Source organism: Hylobates moloch, unplaced genomic scaffold (assembly GCF_009828535.3).
Source record: "Hylobates moloch isolate HMO894 unplaced genomic scaffold, HMol_V3 SCAFFOLD_23, whole genome shotgun sequence".
NCBI classification, from domain to species: domain Eukaryota; kingdom Metazoa; phylum Chordata; class Mammalia; order Primates; family Hylobatidae; genus Hylobates; species Hylobates moloch.
In genome coordinates, this window is record NW_026652298.1 from 38,879,431 (window position 1) to 38,891,511 (window position 12,081).

Below are 12,081 nucleotides of genomic sequence, written 5' to 3' on the forward strand. Positions count from 1 at the left end.
TACCACTCAGGCAAGGTTTAGCTGCTCTTATTAAAAAGTGTATGATGGGAAGGAAATATTAACCGCCCTTTCAAGAACAGAAGTCAATTTTTAATTGGGAGTGCTTGCAAGCTAGACTGAAGAGTAAAAGAAAATATTTCAAATAAATAAATAAATAAATTTTGCTTGAATTCATCTAGCTATTCCTGAGTTCCTGACCTCCAAAATTAAGTCTCCTAGTGCTAAGAAATTTGCTAGTTGGTTTTCCTGTAACACACATTAAGACACTTTACATGACTTAGTTGTTTCAAATGCTTGTGAAACACTTAGAAAAATTACAAGTTTTAAAGCAGTGGTGATTTTGCACATTCCAAAATAGTATAGGTTAATGTAATGAATCATTCTTCTTTAAAAAGTGCTGAGTCTAGGCCGGGCGTGGTGGCTCACGCCTGTAATCCTAGCACTTTGGGAGGCCGAGGCAGGCGGATCACAAGGTCAGGAGATAGAGACCATCCTGGCTAACATGGTGAAACCCCGTCTCTACTAAAAATACAAAAAATTAGCCGGGCGTGGTGGCGGGCACCTGTAGTCCCAGCTACTCGGGAGGCTGAGGCAGGAGAATGGCGTGAACCCGGGAGGCGAAGCTTGCAGTGAGCCGAGATTGCGCCACTGCACTCCAGGCTGGGGGACAGAGCGACTCCATCTCAAACAAAACATAACAAAAAAGTGCTGAGTCTAAAACCTCAAATTTCAGATTATGGTGCTGAGACCCAAAAGTTCTTTCATTACAGCTATCAAAACTTTTAAAGTGACTTCTGATGGATTTTTCTGAAAAATTCAGTGCTTTTAAAACTCTTCCAGTCTATGTCCCACCTCTGGCTTTGTCGTCATTGCTCCCCAGCCTGACCCTGCCAGGCCTTTTCACACGGCTTAGATGTGGCACTGGTTCTCACCAACGAGCCACCCTGCTGGTTTCATGTGCTACCTTTGCTAAGGATGTGTGGCTGCTGCTCAGGGTCACTCCACATCTCCCAAGACCCCTTTGTACCCATTTGGACTTAGAGGCTAGAGGTCCTTATTGTCCCAGGGTTAGTCTGCCTGTGACATAAAAGCCACTCAAACTGTTTTGGCTTCTTTTACAAGAGCCCTAGTGGGCAAAGTATTAATGTGAAAAAGCACTAACTTGGACATCTCTTGCAGTGACCTAGTTCTCACACTGCTATAAAGATACAGAGACTGCATAATTTATAAACAAAAGAGGTTTAATTGACTCAGTTCTGTGTGGCGTGGGAGGCCTCAAGAAACTTACAATCATGGCGGAAGGCAAAGTAGGTACCTTCTTCACAAGATGGCAAGAGAGAATGAGCAAGCACACAAGTGAAGGGGGAACTGCTACACTTTTAAAACCATCAGCTCTCGGGAGAATTCAGTATCAGAACAGCATGGGGGAAAACCGTCCCCATGATCCAAGCACTTCCCACCAGGTCCCTCCCTCGACACATGGGGATAACAATTACAGATGAGATTTGGGTGGGGACACAGAGCCAAACTGTACCAGACCTCATGGGGGCCTGCAGTAAGGGAATCAGACCTACTCTCTCAAACATGAGTACAAGGGAAGGAGATGTCATCAGTCCCTGAAATTCCTGCCAGTGTGGTCTTCAGTGACCTCAGTCAGTGTTAGGTGCTTAGAAGGAAATCTTTTGGATCATCTGTGGACAGTTGGCACAAATAGAGTATTTTCTTACATGCCAGGCATAGTGCTGCTTTATGTAGTTATTTTCTGTGATGTCATCTCATTAAAACAGGCCAAGAACAGCTAAGCATGTGAAGTTTACTAGAAGGGGAACTAGACTGAGGATTGAGTGAAGCGTTCCACTGGAATGCCTTTTTAGAGCAAATACCTTGAGAGTCATTTTCTAGCTTCAAGCTGCAGTGTTCCAAGTATGAGCAGCACCAGTTGGACCACATCATAAGATCTGTGTGGGTGATGTTACCAAGGGAGGGAGAGTAGATGGAAGGGGCACTTTCCAGTCTCTGTCCACATTAACTGCCATCTTAACCAGAGTGCTTTGTAGGAACACCAGCTTTACATTCCATCTAATTCATGACTCAGCAGCTTGGCTGGCCCTGTACTGCTCCACTGGAGTGTGGTCCTTCTCCTACCACTGTTGATCCTACTCTGATCTCTCTAATCCTAACCCTCCACTTCCCTGCCCTCAACCCCTACCTCACCACTGCCCTCCTCTTGTGAATAAGCTGATTAAGAGGAAGTTACAGAAATGAGAAATAGTGAGATATTAAAAAACTGGCTCAGACAACCAAAGAAAAACTCATACTAAACTGAGGCAGGGCTGAGAGGAGGAGCAATGGAGCGCGGTTTCCATAACTTCAAGTTGCTATATCCATCAGCCTGTTCCCAAAGGACTGTTTCTTCATCTTTTTCACCCAAAGAACAGCTGGATACCTTCCTCCAGGGCCGTATCCTGAGGTGTTTTCCTGGCATCCGATTTCCTACTCTTAGAATACTCCCCCGTTTCCCACAGATACACACTACTAGAATTCCTATTTCTGATATGCCATTCTAAAACGTAATGCTAGTAATTCCAGCACTTTGAGAGGCCAAGATGGGAAGAACGCTTGAGCTTGGGAACTCAAGACCAGCCTGGGCAACTAGTGAGACCCCATCTCTACCAAAAAATAAATATAGTGCTTTCCCTTAATAATTGTGCCATCTCCTATATCTTCCTACCATTAATAATCAATAACTCAGTTATATTGGGACCATCTTAGCTTCCACCCTGGAAATCAGTTGCAAGACCAAAATATCCTGTTCTGTAAGAGTCAGATCTTCCTCAGCTACTGAAAAAGAATGTAAACATTCTAAACAAAGAATTTTAAACATTTTTACTGCTATAGACCACAGAAGGAAAGAATACTTTCTAGAGACCCTATGACAGCATCACCCCAGCAGCCATTTGGCTTGACCCTTTGTTACCACATGGCAGTCCCAGCCTGGGGGCTGCCAGGCCCTCACCTACCTCTGCCTGTCTGCTGCCTCCTTTGTCAGAATTTTCCTGACCAACCCAATAAGTCTATGAGAAAGCAGGGCCTCTGCCCAAGGCAGAGGGGAGACAGATCAACACTCGTGCGTCTAGACAGAGGCTTTCAATGAAGACTCACACACATTTATGTTTCCTGAAGATATTTATTCCCATCCAAACATTTTCAACAGGGAAAGACACAATCCCCAATTTCCCCCTAGGATTCACATTTTCAATTTTCCAGGGAATCTCTCTTTCCTGGAATGCTCTTGTTCCTCTGGGGTCAGGAACAAGACTCCAGAGCTGTTTATTTTTCTCACACAGGTGTGGAATCTCATTCTCCACAAAGGGTTATCAGACACCTACTTCCTCTGCCAATTCCTGGGCTGACCTGCAAATTCCACCTTATTACTGCCCTTGGGCCTCTGGTTCCTTTTTGTCTGAGGTCACATTTACATGTGTGATCGGCCAATGGGCACTCCTGTTAGGCCATCGTAGGGCACGTGGTGGCTTGATCTGGACTGCCCATGGCTTCCCACCTGGGGCCTTCGGGACAGCTGCAACTCACAACCAGTCTTTTGTTGACCTTCAGCTGATTTCCCAGGACACTTGACCCCTCTTCTTTGGTCTCAGGGGCCCCAGAAGCCCAAATACTCCTACTGAATGTCCCAAATGAGGAAGAAGTATCAAAAACATCACATGGATTCCCAAAGTTGTTAAGGTAAACTGGACAGTCAGGCACCCAAATCACACCTTGGCTTTAAAAAGACCAAGAGGGTAGGAGCACCCTGGGGCAGGGTGGACTTAACAGAGAATTCCACCCTGAGGTCACCTCAGAGACTTGCCATCCTTTCTCATGCAGACAGAACTCCTTTTCAGTTTTATGCCAATCCTCTGCTGCCTCTGCACCTCCCTCACAATGAGCCCCCATTACCTGAAGAATGCAGAGGTCATTTGGTCGGCTGGGCAAGGAATACCAGCTCTTGCCAACAGGCTCCTCTGAATATGCCACCTCACCTGGGGCAAAGAGAAACCCCACTGTTGCTAACCTGTGTGAGTTCTCTGATGACTCATAAGACGGGAACTCCGAGAGAAGCTTTCTCCACATTCAGAACATTTATAGGGTCTCTCTCCCGTATGCGTTCTCAGGTGGCGAATCCGATTGGAGCTGTGGGAGAAACTGTCTCCGCACTCATGACAGGTATAGGGTTTTTCTCCTGTGTGGATTCTCTGGTGCCTGATTAAATTGGATCTATGAGAGAAGTTTTCCCCACAAAGGGTACATTTATACGGTTTCTCTCCTGTGTGTGTTCTCTGATGTCTGGTGAGGTGCATGCCCTGCCGGAAGCTTTTCCCACAAGTCAAACATTCAAAGAGCTTCTTCTCTGCCTTGTGGGCTCCATGGTTTGTAAGAAAGGGGGTGCTGTCACTCACAGCTTCCCCACACTCAGAGAAGGGGTAAAGTCTCTCTCTCTCATGAGTTCTTTCGTGAATGACGAGGTGTGAACTCCGAGAGAAACTTTTCCCACACTCGGGACACTTATAAGGTCGCTCTCCAGTGTGAATTCTCTGGTGCCGAAGGAGGTTGGAACTGTGAGCAAAGATCTCCCCACACTCAGGGCACTTGTAGGGCTTCTCCCCTGTGTGTGTTCTCTGGTGCCTGTGGAGGTTGGAGTTGCAGGAGAAACATTTTCCGCAAATGTTGCACTGATAGGGCTTCTCACCCGTGTGGGTGCGCTGGTGGCGAGTCAGATGGGTGTTCTGACTGAAGCATTTCCCACATTCAAGGCACTTGTGGGCCTCCTCTCCCAGGTGTGCTCTGTGTAGTGGCAGGAAACGTGGGTTCCCACCAAAGATTTCACTGCAGTCCATACCCATACACAGTCTTTCAGCGGCGTGTATTCTCTGGTGCCTAATTAGGTTTGAGTTATTAGAGAAATTTTTGCCACACAAGGGACATAAATGGAGTTTCTTCGGCTGCAGTTCCTTTGGTCGCCCCAGTTCTCTGCCACTTGAGGCTCCTGCCAAGGCCTGCTCCATTCCACCCTCTGGGGGAGGCGCCCAATCCCCCTGCGGCCGGTCACGATGTCTTCCCAGCTCAGGACTCCAGGGCACCTCCCCTCGGGCCTGGTCAGGAAGCAGCACCTGAGGGTGGGTGTTCTCAGAGGACACAGACAGAACACCTTCCAGGTTCTCAAATTTCTCTTCTCCTGGTAGAGAGACAGAAACCAAACCCGTACATTATTTCTATGCTGGAGAAAAGAAAATCCCACCTGTCTGCTGCTGCCTGTTAGGTCAGCAGCCCAGAAGTGCTACTTCTACCTCAGTCTCCCATCCTCTCCTAAAGGTAAAGCACTCTGGAGAAGCATCAGGATAAAGGGTCAGGCCACTGGTCAAGGAATCAGAGCCAAGACCAGTCTTAGAATTTTCCTTTCTAGCTGAGCCTCTTGCTCTACCCTTCAGGAATGGGTGGGATGGAGCAGGGCTGAGACTCGGGTGGGACAAGTGAGCTCAAGAGTAAGGGCCTCCTTGAACTCTACACCCTGGGTTCCTCACTCGCCTCACTGGGATGGAGAATGGCAGGGTCAAAGGATATAATGTACCTCTCTGGTAGCTGTGCTGGGCCGGCCCTGCACCCAAATCCTCAAATGCCTTACTCTGCTGGGTGCGGTGGCTCACACTTGTAATCCCAGCACTTTGGGAGGCTGAGGTGGGTAGATCACCTGAGGTCAGGGAGACCAGCCTGACCAATATGGAGAAACCCCAACTCTACTAAAAATACAAAAAATTAGCCGGGCGTGGTGGCACATGCCTGTAATCCCAGCTACTCGGGAGGCTGAGGCAGGAGGATCGCTTGAACCCGGGAAGCAGAGATTGCGGTGAGCTGAGATCGCACCGTTGCACTCCAGCCTGGGCAACAAGAGTGACACTCCATCTCAAAACAAAACAAAACAAATGCCTCACTCTTAACTGTGAGAGCCTTGCTGCTTGCTGGGCAGGCCGCTCATCTTCATTCCTTACCTGGAGCTGGACCTCTGGGGCTCAGGCCCTCCTTGCAGCTCTGGACACTGGGATCCCATAGCTTTCCTCCTTGTCCCACCTGGGTGCCTGGGACCTCCTGACTGGGAATGTGAGACTCTGTTCACAATGAAAGAAACAGATTTCTGTACTGCCACTTTCCTCTACCAGGGTAGGGAAACAATCTTGTTCCCTGCCCTCAGTGGATAAATACAGAATGCTCCATAAATCTGATAGCAGTTACTTGGAATATACACAAGCTGTTCCCAGTGGATACCTCTAGAGAAAGAAATTAGGGGAGGGAGACTATTGGTTTTTTTGTTTTGTTTTTTTTTTTTTGAGACAGAGTCTTACTCTGTTGCCCAGGCTGGAGTGCAGTGGCACGATCTCGGCTCACTGCAACCTCCGCCTCCCAGGTTCAAGCGATTCTGCTGCCTCAGCCTCCCAAGTAGCTGGGATTACAGGCGTGCACCACCACATCCGGCTAATTTTTGTATTTTTAATAGAGATGGAGTTTCACTACGTTGGCCAGGCTGGTCTCGAACTCCTGACTTCAAGTGATCTGCCTGCCTCGGCCTCCCAAAGTGCTGGGATTACAGGTGTGAGCCACTGTGCCCACCAATTTTTTTTTTTTTTAATATATTCATGGTACTTGGAATGCTTTTTTGCAATTAGAATATACACTACTGTAATTAAAACAACTATAAAATGAACATGGTCAGTTCCTTGAATAATCCATTTAATATCATAAAAGAGCCTTGTCTCTACATATAAATACAAAACAGAACTAAATTTGAACGGGCAACTCCAGGGAAAGAAAATATAACATAATAGACAATCAGAAAAGGACCCAGGGCTCTAAGAGGACCATGAGATTAAAACCCACAAGTGCCATTTCTATGCTGTGCCAAAAAGAAAAACAAAAACCTCCACCTCCAGCAAACATGGACTCCAACAGAAGTTTAATTCCAACAAGCTGTAATCTGATCTCCTATTTAGCATCTCTCACTAAAAGGGCCATGTTCAACTTTGGACATCACAGCAGTGAAATGTAATATGGAAACTGGTACAGTGGCACACTTCCTGACTGAGGCAGGAAGAATGCTTGAGCCCAGAAGTTCGAGAGCAGCCTGGGCAACAGAGTGAGACTTAACCTCAAAAAAAAAAAAAAAAAAAAAAAGGCCGGGTGCGGTGGCTCACGCCTGTAATTCCAGCACTTTGGGAGGCGGGTGGATCACCTGAAGTCGGGAGTTCAAGAGGAGCCTGACCAACATGGAGAAATCCTGTCTCTACTAAAAATACAGAAAATTAGCCAGGCATGTTAGCGCATGCCTGTAATCCCAGCTACTGGGGAGGCTGAGGCAGGAGAATCACTTCAACCTGGGAGGCAGAGGTTGCGGTGAGCCGTGAGCCGAGATTGCATTGCCTTTGCAGAATTAGTGTCAACAAATGTATAGTTGTGATACTTTTTAGGCAAACCTGATATATGGAAACAATGTGCAGTGTGTCTTTTTTGTTTGTTTTGAAAGAGTCTCACTCTGTCACCTAGGTTGAGGTGCAGTGGCATCACCATAGCTCACTGCAGCCTTGACCTACTGGGCTCAGGTGATTCTCCCCCCAGCCTCCTGAGTAACTGGGACTACCACCACCACACCAGTGAGTCTTTCAACTGGTGTGTTTCAACATAGTCCAACAAAGTCCTTACCCAATCATAATGTACACACAGTCTTGTTTTATGTTAAGACTTCCCCCAACTTTTTATTAAAAGAATTCTCACACATACAGAAAAGTTGAGGGAATTGTACGATAAAAACTAGCATATCCTCCACCTAAATCCAACTATGTGTCAGTCTGTCATATTCCGTAGGCATAATTTTAAAACTCTGAGTAACAGTACAAGACATAGGTGCATCCTAATTTATGATTTAGCCTACTTTGGAGCTATACATTGTTTCCAAATTTCCACAAGGCCCTCCCCACTTTCTGAATTTTTATGGGCTGCGAGAGATGATAGGCTGGAATGTTGATCCTACTACCCCTGAAATTGTTGTCTTTGGGGACGAGCCTAGAAACACTAATGGGGCCAGGCGCGGTGGCTCACGCTTGTAATCCCAGCACTTTGGGAGGCCGAGGCAGGTGGATCACGAGGTCAGGAGATCGAGACCACAGTGAGACCACGGTGAAACCCCGTCTCTAGTAAAAATAGAAAAAATTAGCCGGGCATGGTGGCGGGCGTCTGTAGTCCCAGCTACTCGGAGAGGCTGAGGCAGGAGAATGGCGTGAACCCCGGAGGCAGAGCTTGCAGTGAGCTGAGATTGCGCCACTGCACTCCAGCCTGGGAGACAGAGTGAGACTCCGTTTAAAAAAAAAAAAAAAAAGAAAAGAAACACTAACGTAACACAGGAGGAAACACTGGCGAGCTCATTAAGAATAAGCATCTCAAAATTGCAAGGAATCAACCATTTAGAGCACCCCCAGCATCCTAGGGACACTACATGTGTGTGATGCTGGCATGTTGTCACTGCATTGGATTTGCTCTGCCCTAGGAAGTCCATATGGCTCAGACTCGCCTTAGGCTCTGGCAGCTGGGCCTCCAGTCCAGGGCTGCCTGTGCCAACTGTGCCACTTGGCAGATACATGACTCTCGTACAAGGGACTTTAGACAAAGGGAAGTCTCCTGTAAAGGCTTCTTGGCAAAACTCAGAGTCTGTGTCCAGGAGGTGAATGAATAACGGGCAAGACCCTGGTCATAAATGGCGCAGTCATCATCCCTGGAAAAGAAGTCCTTACCCAGTGAGTCCACATTCTCATAACTCTCCTGCACCGTGTCCCTGGAGAGGACCCTCTTACTAGGATCCTGATGCCCCCACTCCTCCTGGGAGATGTACATTGCCACGTCCTCTAAGCTCTCAGGCAACTGAAACAGCACAAGATCTCCTTTAGCCCCTGATGCACCAAGAACAATTCAAGCAGAGTCATGGGTTAAAGGGGCAAAATCCAGGGATGCCAAGCACACGTCATGGGGGAAGAAGGGTGTCAGGCCTACAAGTGAGGCGTGAAATAGACAAAGCAGTCGGGGAGATGCTGTGGTAAGGGAGAAAGGACCTTCCACATGGAGAACCCCCCACCCCCAACACTCAGGGGAGGAAGGGTGCTGGGGGGAGACAATGGAAACTTCCACATCACCTGGGGCCCAGTCATCTCCTTGTCTTCCACGTTCCCTTCAGGAGGAAAAAGAGAAAGCCAGGGAGCAGAGAATGCTGAAGGTGACAGAAATTATAATGAGAAATGGCATTGCTAACTCTTGGCAACCCAAGGATTATTAAAACACAGTATCCATTCCCCAACACCCAGTCTCTGCTTTTGGGGATGACGCTAAACTGCACAGAGGCCTAATAAGCTGATATCCAAAATGACAGGGTGAGAGGAAACGAATACCAAGAGTCGCACTCCAAACCCTGCATCATTCAAGTGGTTCTAAATCGCCTCTGTTCTGTATAAAAAAGGGCTCTACTGAGACTCCCTTCCCTTCTTCCCCCAGCCCAAGGAGAACCCACACCACCAACTGCAGGTCTTCCATTCTACAGGTGACAACCTGAACTTCAGAAATTCCTTCTCCTTCGCACCAGTGCTACATCCTGCTAGTGTCGGGGGCAACCCCCAAGCCCCTCCTCCCTCCCACCTGCCCAGATAACTGTGCCTCACCCCTCTCCTTTACAGCCTGGGGGTCCCTTTGGGGGCTGGGGCCTAGCAGCTCCTGCAGCCTGGGGCCAGGGCTTCGCTCAGTCTCCATTGGCTCCAGCTTGAAGCTCGGTGACTCTCGTGCTGTTTCCAGAGGCAAAGGCTCCTCCAAAAGCACTTCTGTTCCCCGCCCATGGTTTGTGACCTGGGAACCAACCCACATCACTCATCATCACAACAGGGCCCAAGAGGAAGGGAAATTAGTATAGGATACTGAGAGCAAGCCTTCAACAGAGAACCTCAGGCGATCCCTTTGGGCCCAGGCAACAGAAAAATGCTTTACACTAAAGGCTTTTGTGATCCCATGTGCAGGGGGAGGGGTTAGGGAAAGGGCCCACTCCCAGAGCACACCTTCCCCACACAGCTCTTAAGATACACCTCACTCCCTTTTGCTCTTCCCACCTTTTCTAGGTGCTTCTATTCCTCACTATAGGATAAGCTAAATTGGGGTAGCCCTGGGGGCCAATGCTTTGCAGAGAAGACCAGACCGTGGACCCTAATGTAACAACAGCTAACAAGTACTAAGCACTCATTATAAGCTAGTAGTGCTCACAGCTTTACATGCTGCTCTCCCTCTAAGCCCTAGAAATATGTTAATATCATTTTACGAATAGGAAAACAGGCCGAAAGAGATCAAGTAACTTGCCGAAGTAACAAAGCTAGTACTAGCAGATTGAGGATTTGTACGCTGGCAATCTAACTCCACGGCTAACACTAACTGTTGCAGGGACACTGCCTCCGCGTGGAAACAGGGCACTCTTCACTGCTTTCGTTCATTTGGGGAAAATCTGGAGGATGAGTGTTCCAGGTTAAATCACAAGTCCTCTTCCCCAGGTAAGGTCTACTCAGGGCAATTTACTTGAATTCGACCGAGGGCGCAATGTCCCAGTGCTCAGGGCTAAACAAACCACAGATAAAACAGTTCTTTCTCTCTCTCACCTGTTGTCTCGGTCTCCCAAGCTCTCTCTGCATATCCTCCACAAGGGTCACCGCTTCTTCGCCGCTCTCCGGATGCAGCTCCTGCACCCTGCTCTGGATCTCCTGGGGCAGGATAGTCAGGAACTGCTCCAGCACCAGCAGCTCCAAGATCTGCTCCTTCGTGCGCATCTCAGGCCGTAGCCACCCATGGCAAAGCTCTTGGAGCCGGCTGAGGGCTTCCCGGGGACCAGCTGCCTCTTGGAAGCGGAACCGTCTGAAGCGCAAGTGGGAGGCCTCCGGGCTCGGCCCTGGGTCAGGCGGGGGCAGCTCCTGACTCCAGGCGCAGTCCTCCTCCAGCTTCACTATCAGGAGCCCTTCCCGTTCCTGGGAGCCCGGGCCCGACGCCATCGTCAGGTCTCCAGAGCGCCTTAGCCCGAAACCAGCCGTGCGCGCCTACGAAGGCGCCCGGAACCCATGTAAGGATGGACGGCGCCAGCAGGAGCCCGGGGCCGGGGGCTCCCAGTCCAGGCCGAGGAGCCCCGCTCCAGCCCAGGCGCGGCCGGCTCCGGCGCCTAGGCCTCAGTCGGTACCAGGCGCCGCCACGCCGGCCCCGTGGTCCATCTGGGCCAGGACTTCCCCGAGACAGGAACCGAGCGCCACGCTTCTCACCCTACAGAGAACCCACGCAAGACTCAGACCTCTGCTCCCACGCCGGAAGTCTCAGCGCGAGAGTTAGGCGTCCACAAGCCCACGGCGCCTGCTCGTGACTAACTTCCGGGTCACGTTTTGCAAACCCAGCGCCCATTAGGTCAGGTTTCGCCACACACTCACCACCTACCAATGAGAAGGGAAGATTTGCCTGCGGGGGCGGGACGAGCGAGGGACCAATTGGAGATGAGAGGCGGGGCCACGGGGCGCGTCCTGAAATTCTGGGAGTGACTGGGGGCAGGGCAGCTGGATCCAAGCGAACAAAACAAAAAACCTAAGGCTGTTGTGACTGGCGGGCAACCTGGGTTAGAATTACTCCGGAGCGCTTGGGAAAACGCAGATCCCAGGGCCACGCGCTCTCCAGTGCGTCAGTGTCGGGGTGAGACCCGGAAATCTGAATTGTTAATAAGCCTCCCCCGATGAATCCTTCTCCAAGCCAGGCCCCACCCGCTTCGGCTACTCTGGGCTGGCTGAAGATGGTCCCCCTCGCCCCTGCGGCCTCGTCGGCTCCGGAAGCCGGGGGCTCCTCGGCATCTCCGGGAGGCCAGGGAGCTAGCCGCCCGCCCAGTCAGTGGCGCCACGTGGCCTAAGGCGCGGGGCCTGCTGGGAGATGCAGTCCGCGGCGCGGCCTCTCGACTGCGCGTGCGCCCTGGGCGAGCTCCCAAGAGTCGGG

At 49.9% G+C, this 12,081-nt stretch overlaps 1 protein-coding gene across 3 annotated transcripts; it reads right to left on the reverse strand.

Moving 5' to 3' along the window:
• Positions 1-3,062: 3,062 nt before the first annotated feature.
• On the reverse strand, positions 3,063-11,789 carry ZNF263 (zinc finger protein 263). Of its 3 annotated transcripts, XM_032144564.2 has the most exons (6): positions 10,722-11,789; positions 9,747-9,927; positions 9,228-9,301; positions 8,832-8,958; positions 6,045-6,161; positions 3,064-5,233 (listed from the first exon to the last, which is right to left on the reverse strand). In XM_032144564.2, exons 1-6 carry the CDS (start codon positions 11,106-11,108, stop codon positions 4,068-4,070), a joined length of 2,052 nt encoding a protein of 683 aa, XP_032000455.1. In that variant the 5' UTR covers positions 11,109-11,789; the 3' UTR covers positions 3,064-4,067. The 3 variants fall into 3 exon arrangements, with proteins under 3 accessions (XP_032000456.1, XP_032000455.1, XP_032000457.1); XM_032144565.2 differs by lacking the exon at positions 6,045-6,161 and having other exon boundaries at positions 3,063-5,233; XM_032144566.2 differs by lacking the exons at positions 9,228-9,301; positions 9,747-9,927 and having other exon boundaries at positions 3,065-5,233.
• Between the last annotated feature and the right edge of the window lie 292 nt (positions 11,790-12,081).